This window comes from Danio aesculapii, chromosome 16, assembly GCF_903798145.1.
Source record: "Danio aesculapii chromosome 16, fDanAes4.1, whole genome shotgun sequence".
NCBI classification, from domain to species: Eukaryota; Metazoa; Chordata; class Actinopteri; order Cypriniformes; family Danionidae; genus Danio; species Danio aesculapii.
In genome coordinates this window covers 33,115,316-33,123,227 of record NC_079450.1, presented here as the reverse complement: position 1 = coordinate 33,123,227, position 7,912 = coordinate 33,115,316, and the positions used below count along the sequence as shown (strand labels likewise).

The following is a 7,912-nucleotide window of genomic DNA, read 5'->3' as shown; positions in this document are numbered from 1 at the left end:
TGGTGCAGTAGGTAGTGCTGTCACCTCACAGCAAGAAGGTCGCCGGTTCGAGCCTCGGCTGGGTCGGTTGGCCTTTCTGTGTGGAGTTTGCATGTTCTTCCCACGTTCGCGTGGGTTTCCCCCACAGTCCAAAGACAGGTACAGGTGAATTGGGTAGGCTAAATTGTCCGTAGTGTATGAGTGTGTATGGATGTTTCCCAGAGATGGGTTGCGGCTGGAAGGGCATCCGCTGCGTAAAACATGTGCTGGATAAGTTGACGGTTCATTCCACTGTGGCGACCCTGGATTAATAAAGGGACTAAGCCGACAAGAATGTTCCTTACAGGTACAATCTCTAAGTCACAATAAAATAAAAAACGGACTATTTTGAACTTTGTATATAATATTGCAGTATTCATTATGAATGATTTGTATGTGCACTTTTTTTTTTAATTCATTATCATTTGACGTGATCACCAACTTACTTGAAACCCGGTCAGTCAGAATTAGCAAGAGACAACTATCCAAAGATCCAATTAAAATACATTTTAAATTACACACATTTTTTTTTTCTTGATCAAGAAGTACTTTCACTTAGATGTATGTCACCACCGGTGAGGAAGAGGGAAATTCCTAAATTTTGTTTCAGGTAGATTTTTAGCACTTCATTTAAATTAATAAAGAAAAACTATAATAATTACACCCTTTCAGGGGTCACCACAGCGGAATAAACTGCTAACTTATCCATCATATGTTTTACACAGCAGATGCCCTTCCAGCTGCAACCCACTACTAGGAAACACCCATACACACTCATACACTACGGCCAATTTAGTTTATTAAATTCACCTTTAGTGCATGTCTTTTGACTGTGGCGGAAACCGGAGCACCTAGAGGAAAACCACGCCAACACGGGGAGAACATGCAAACTCCACACTGAAATGTGACCATTTGAACCAGCGAACTTCTTGCTGTGAGCCGACAGTTCTAACCACTGAGCCACCGTGCCACCCCATTGCAGTATTCATTATAAATTATTTGTATGTGCACGATTGTTTTTTACTTCCTGCACTACTACTCACTTGACGTGATCCTCACCAACTTACCCAAGAGTGGGTAAACCAGTCAGACTCACATAAGATTGCAGAATTAGCAGGTGACAACAAAGTTCCAAGACAAGCCCTTACATTTTAGCATTTTTTTTCTTGATCAATAAGTACTTTGACTTGGATGTATGTCCCAAATGGGAAAATCACAAATTCTGTTTCATGTAGATTTTAAGCGAATCATTTGTGTGTGCAATGCCTGTTGTTATTGATATAAATTATGATGTAGTAACTGATGGCCTTTTTTCACTTTGTTATTTAATTAATACATTCATATTAACTTTTTTTGTGTGTCTTCAGAACTTACTGAATGTTGTATTTTTAAAATTAAATAAGTAAAATTTTGTATTTAGCCATTTTAAAGCAGGCTAAATGTCCTAAACTTTTGAAAAAGGGAACTCTTTCAAGACAAATACAACAGTATAAAAATAAAAACCAATTAAAAAAAACAATTATTAATGATAAAATGATTTTAAAATGTGGGCACATTCAAATCAAGACTTATCTGAGATGTTTATTCCTTTACTAAATGAGCACTGTGCTACTTCTCGCTGTCTTTGTTTACTTTTACATTCCTTTTAAGTCTGTTTTAATAAATTTTTTTATCGTAATCGTTTTAATTCTTTGTTGTTTTTATTTCTTACACTTACTGTGTGATTTTTATTCTCTTGCTTTTGTAAAGCCCTTTGAATTACCATTAGGAAATATGTTATGCCTTGATTTGTCCTTGATGAAAATGTCTGACCCTGATCACCACCCAAAATATTCCAGCAGTAGATTTACTCAGATAAATAACACTTCTTTTAAAGAAATGTATTATAAGACTTTTTGTACAGCGTTTGGCCTATGCTGTATTCTGTATAAGCAGTTTTAAGTTACACACTCACAGCTTGCATCCAATATTTAAATCATTTAAAAAGTCCTGGGACCTTTAACCCTTTAAGTGGCACTCTTTGAAAAATGTTTTGGCCAATGTCTTGGATTGAATTATGTACTGACATCATTCTAAGCAATTAAAATAATAATAATAATAATAATAATAATAATAACCTTAAACTTTGGACAAAAGGTCAACCATGTGGCTATGATGCTTGTTAAAGAGTTAAATGAGCAGTTGTTTCACAAACAGTTTGATTTTATTATTAAATTCCTACATCATGTTGAAAGAGATGTTGTCTGTGTGAATGTGCTGCTTTAAAGTGCATTAGTAACAGAAGGCTAATGAAGCATGTGTGTTTATGCATGCGTGAAAAGATCTGGATTCAGGCCGAAGCATCAACACATCTCTGTGATGAATCATCCACTGGCTCAATGGCTCTGAAAAAATAGAAGAGAACACTATGAATATCGCTGTACTGCTGCTTTACACATGATCTTATTAGTTTGGTAATAAGAGATTTATTCAGCATTTTGAATGATATATTTTTGGGGTTGCCTATTGGGCGGCCCCTAAAGATAACAGTAGGCTCCAAACACCTCAGCAAGGTCAGCTGTAATAGTAGTGAGCCCTTGTTCGGTTTTAGTGAATGGGTTAAAAATGAAAGCAGGTTTTACAGGCCCGTAGCCAGCCTGGTGAAAGGGGTGATTCTTTTTTTCTCAAAAAGTAGACCTTTTGCAATTATACGCCTCTTTTTTCTATTTAATTATGAAATTTAAATACTGCAATTTAGTGACATTTTAAGCACGTTTCTGAATTAGCTTGTCGGATGGTCATCATAACCACATTTTTGGACTATTTTAGCCATAATAGTGTTCAAATCAATTTTATGGTACGCTTTTGGTTCTTCACACCTTTTATTGGTCATTTTTTTTGTTTTAAGAATATAGTTCTAAGATATTAAATAAAAGTCACTTAAACTTTTATACATGTAAAATGTTTTACTATACAGAAGCAATAGATGTCTTATACGTCAGATAGTATGTTTTCTCGAACAGCTGGATGTTGGACTCATGAAATACTCGTTATAAATACTTGTAGCTGAATTGACACCGAAACAACAGCCAACAGAGGATTCCGCTTGGTCTTTTCGGTGGGTTATTTTCACCATGGTATAGCAGCCAAAATAAGACAAATGAGCTCATGTATGGGACAAATTCTGGACCTTTATCAGTGAGTGGTGGGTCTTCCAAACCACCTGAACCCCCTCTGGCTACGGGCCTGTTTTAAAGCTTATACAAACTATAAAAATGTAACAGCTTTCATTTTCCTCGAGAACTTTTTTTATGTTTCTGGTTTACGGTAAAATGAGTGATGATTATATCAGAATTTATAGATTCGCTGTAATAATATTGTACTGAATATAAACCAAAAAATTCTTGTCAGGTGTATTCAGAGCAAGAATCATTTAATAACATAAAAATATTATATTTAACATCCCAAAAATACTAAATTTAAATGTGATTAATTTACTATCATTCTAACCACTATATTTTACCTGGTTTCAGTCATTTAAAAATATTTACAATTAATTTTTGATTATTTTATATTTTAACAAGTTTGTTCTTTAATTTTTACAAATATTTTACTTTTAAAAAATAAAATAAACCGATACTTTGATTTTTAAATAATGTATTTGATGTAGACAAAATGAGATGCCTCCTCTTTTACCCAAATGTATAATTTAAGCATTGTTCAACATTACTATCTTGAAACCTGTCATATTTAAATGACTATGCCAATATAACTAAATTGTATTGTTATTACTAGTGTTTTTGATCGAATTTACACGATAAAAAATGTTTTATTTTGGCAATCAAAATAAAGCTGTAGTTGAATGTTATAGTTACATGATGTAATTATATTCCAAATGATTAACATTTAAATAAAAAAGTTCTACAGTTATTAAAAATAAAACTTAAAATCTACATAAAAAGCCTATTTTAAGGTCAAATATATACAAATGATTAAAATCACAAAATAAAACAAATTACATTGAAACTGAAAAAATAGCTGAAAAGTTAATTCAAAATATTTAACATCCTAATGTAATCAATAGTAAATCATCTCCATTAGTTAACACATTCTCGTTTTGGTAAACTTTCTCGTGTCCTCCATACAGCACCTGTGAGAGTTCTCCATCAGTCCAGGATCTCTTTAATACACCAGCAGCAGAGCAGGAAGTACAGGCACTCTTTCAGCGACTGGATGACCCCATAAGCCACATTTCCCCCCAGCAGTCTCTTCCCGGTGCCCATCCTGAGGGCCGCGTCTCTGAGGTTCCGGCCCAGTGAGGAGGGCATGGCCTGGGGCAGCGGCCGCTGAGGCTGCATCTCCCTCCACCGCTGCAGCGTCGACCGTAGAGCGCGAGCGATGTTCGGCGGGAGGAGCTGGAGGAGCGCGGGCCCGGAGATACCGTGTCGCGGCTGCGGGTTCTGCGTCTCCACTGTTTCCTTCAGCTGGAGCTGCTCTTCACACGAAAATCCTGGAGCTCTGCGGATTCGTGGACTCGGTGCCCCCCGTGAAATGGGTTTTATTCAACTCTGGAAAACGCTGGCTGACTGTCGACCTGCTGTTGCACAACAATGGCTTCACAACATCTCTCATCTAGCTTTTGTTCATCTCTAATTCCTCTACTGTTCAATGGAAGGTCCTGAATAACTGTCAACATATTGCCCGAACAGCAAGCACATAAACAGACTGTTCTAGTGTCATCTTAGCTCTAATAGTATGGTTACCATTAAAGTCAAATTATGGAATTGGTAGTAATGTACATTAAGGCAACTTATGACAGGAATTATTGCTTTTTTAAATATGAACTACAACAATATAGCCATTTTAAGATTTTATTTATCTTCATCAACGTTAGTAAAACTGAATTGTTCATGCTGGTCTCTGCTACTGTTAGTTATTACTATTATTTTGTAATATAGTTATTAAAAATGTAGTCAAATATAAACAAAAAACCCAACCCAAAAATTATTAAAAAAAGCTAAACAAAAAAAAAAAATAAATTTGAATGAATTAATTTAAGAAAACAACATCACAACAAGAATCTGAGATCTAAATATATATATTTGGGGCAACTGAACCCCTCGAACAATACATTTGTGTTAAATTAACTGAAGATTGTTAGGCCTGATCAAACCAGATAGCTCAAACAAATGTTTTATCATTTTAAAAGTCTTTTTTTAAAACAACATACAGTTTAAATGAAACACAACAAAACGGTGAATGATATATGTATTTATATATGTCATCTATCATTTGATACAGGTGTAAACGTTTATGTTTTTCCCAAATAACATCAACATAAAAAGAATTACAGAAATGATCAAAAACGTGTATTTAAAAAAGAAGAAGCGACATTTATATAGGCAAACAAGAAATAAACGCATTTGGCTTAGAAAGTAGCAAACAACTAACCACAACACAAAAGTCACCATCACAATAACAGGAAGTGTTTCCATGCAACAAAAGGCCGCTGTGAAATATGAAAATGAGCAAACAGTTCAGTGGCGAGTCAGTTGTAAAAGCCACATCACTCCAGACCATTCCAGCCAACACACAGATACACTGTTTAAACTCCATTAGCAGTTAGTGACCAGATCTGTGGTGCCGTCAGCACATAAAATGTGTGACGTCAATACTTAAAAAAAACATTCAATGCACATCTCTGAATTACACCAGGCTGAAACCACTCACACACAGCCGCAGCTGGAATCTGCCAGAAATTATCATGCTGAATGAATGCTGACCAATGACTCAAAATCCACAAATTACATCCATGAAAAACAACTAAGACAGAACACTTGCCCATTTCAGATCGATAAAGCATCCAGATAAAGGTCTTTGTACATCTGACTAAGCAAAGTCTTATCATTTACATAGATTTGTGTGATAAACACAATGTGACTGCGTTGTCAAATCTTACACCTTTGTTATTTTTCACCCAGTACAATCCTGTGAGTTTTACAGACGGATTCAACACGGTGAACGACACTAATGGCGTAGTATTATTTACACCTTCTCTTACGGGCCATGTCGGTCTCCAAATGAGAAACAGAATAAGATGTTTAATCACCAACGTAAGCTTAAGCAACATAACATGATACCAACCAACAGATCGAAGCACAACAGCAGGATTAGCCTGCAGAAGAAATGATGCATGCTTTCCCAAAACCTGTAGTAAGTCTCACTAAACCGGTGTCATTTTTGCAGTTGATTATATTTCAGTGGTGTTTTTTTTTTTCAGAATAGGGTCACGATTACCCACAGAATCACAAAAGGCGACTGTGTTTTATCGGTGTGTCTGTGTTTGGCGAAAAAGGCACAATCAATATCAGAGCAAATGAAGATAAAGAGAGTTGCTTTCCAGTCTGTGGCTGCAAAGACACGTTCAGAACTTATTTGGAGTGTTTACCTCGCCCTGGACGGAGTGTCTACTTGTGATACACGTCAATTAAATGCATTCAAGTAAATCTTCGACAAAATAATGCATGTTTTGTAACTTGAGACTCCGAATGTATATATGCATACACACACACACACATGAAGATCGATTGTCAATGCGAACAGAAGAAACACCGAAAGGAGGAAATGAAGACAAACAGAGCCTGTTCGCAGAATAAAACCATCCTGATGTCAGAGTGTGATGACATCATTGCAACAAATATATAAATTCTTGATTAAAATGACATCATAAGAAGGCTTTGATCTCCAACCGCAGTCCCTCAGTCCCATTCAAGCTTACGAGCCCATCTACGCAGATTGCACTTCATTTAGTTATTTTTTTTCTCTCATCCCTTTTGTCCCAGACTGATGTTGTGTGGAGAGTGAACATGTTACTCTTTCCCACAGACCAGTTCATCACACCTCATACGGGCAGCATATGTCCCTCACAGCATCTGCTCAATTGCATAAGGCAACAGAAAAAAAATCCAGACAGCATCCGAGCTGCTAAAGCTTTCACATATGATCAGGGGTCTTCCCGAATGGCCAAAATTCCCAATTTCTCCACGGAATCGTGTTCGGCATGTGGTGTGAGTGAGAATGAGTGGCATTCTGAGTGTTATTCTTTAATAGGAACACTGGGAAAGGTGATCTCCCGATGGAAAAGACAACAGATGTGGTTCAGTCGATGGAGAATGAGCTGTGTTGTCTTTAAAGTTTTGCATATTCATCAACAGTCTTGAAACCACAGCGATGCCAGGATTAACAAACCGATTGCTAACGAGTCTTTGGATTTGGCCCACCGCACTGCATGTGAATCTTTCCAGTGCTACAAAGGGTCTGCAATTTTACTACATTCACATCAGCTATTGACTCCAAGAATGCCCTGGCTGGTTGCCATGGTTACCGGGAAGGAAGTGATGTCACATCAATTACGCACCTGCTCCTCTTCTAGATGCCTATTCGTTTGGCTTTTTGCAAATCGCTTTCTTCAAGCGACGTTTCCTTTCGACTTTGAATAGAATGATTGCATCGCTTTGTAATTTCACGGCCGGTGGTTGATGCAGTAGAAAAATCGTGTGTTTCTGGGAAGATAGGATTAGCTTACACTCCCAGTTGGAACGAAAACTGTTTCTCTGATAGAGTCAGGCAAAAATAACAAAAGGTATGAAGGAGAGTTGTGTTTTTTTCTCTCTAAAGCGTTTCTCAAGCTCGACGATCGACCGGTTGCTGCAGACACACCTCACTTCCTGCTGAGATGATCGGCAGCCGGTTGTCCATGTGGTAGCTGATCAAGTGACTGACGCTCTCAAAGCGGTGGTCTTTGGTGCGCACCTATGAAATGGCAAAGGAAAGAAAACAAGGCATATTAATGCGCTTTGGAATTATGCAACATATTATTACAGACAAAAAATCAACTGGAAATACATAACTGTGG

General features: G+C 37.0%; 2 protein-coding genes across 4 annotated transcripts in view; both read right to left on the bottom strand.

Moving 5' to 3' along the window:
• Positions 1 to 2,304: 2,304 nt before the first annotated feature.
• Positions 2,305 to 4,548, bottom strand: lenep (lens epithelial protein). The gene is made up of 2 exons (XM_056476284.1): positions 4,148 to 4,548; positions 2,305 to 2,402 (listed from the first exon to the last, which is right to left on the bottom strand). The coding sequence occupies exon 1, from the start codon at positions 4,353 to 4,355 to the stop codon at positions 4,164 to 4,166; it is 192 nt and encodes a 63-aa protein (XP_056332259.1). The 5' UTR covers positions 4,356 to 4,548; the 3' UTR covers positions 2,305 to 2,402; positions 4,148 to 4,163.
• A 700-nt stretch (positions 4,549 to 5,248) lies between these two features.
• The window catches only part of shc1 (SHC (Src homology 2 domain containing) transforming protein 1), a 76,985-nt gene continuing 74,321 nt past the window's right edge, over positions 5,249 to 7,912 (bottom strand). For all 3 annotated transcript variants that reach the window (XM_056475796.1, XM_056475798.1, XM_056475799.1), the window contains one exon: positions 5,249 to 7,809. In XM_056475796.1, the coding sequence (XP_056331771.1) occupies positions 7,681 to 7,809 (129 nt within the window). In that variant the 3' untranslated portion in view covers positions 5,249 to 7,680. The remainder of the gene's footprint in view (positions 7,810 to 7,912) is intronic.

Coding starts and splice junctions, on each gene's coding strand:
- lenep (XM_056476284.1), bottom strand. CDS start 4,355: ATGCAGCCTCAGCGGCCGCTGCCCCAGGCCATGCCCTCCTCACTGGGC.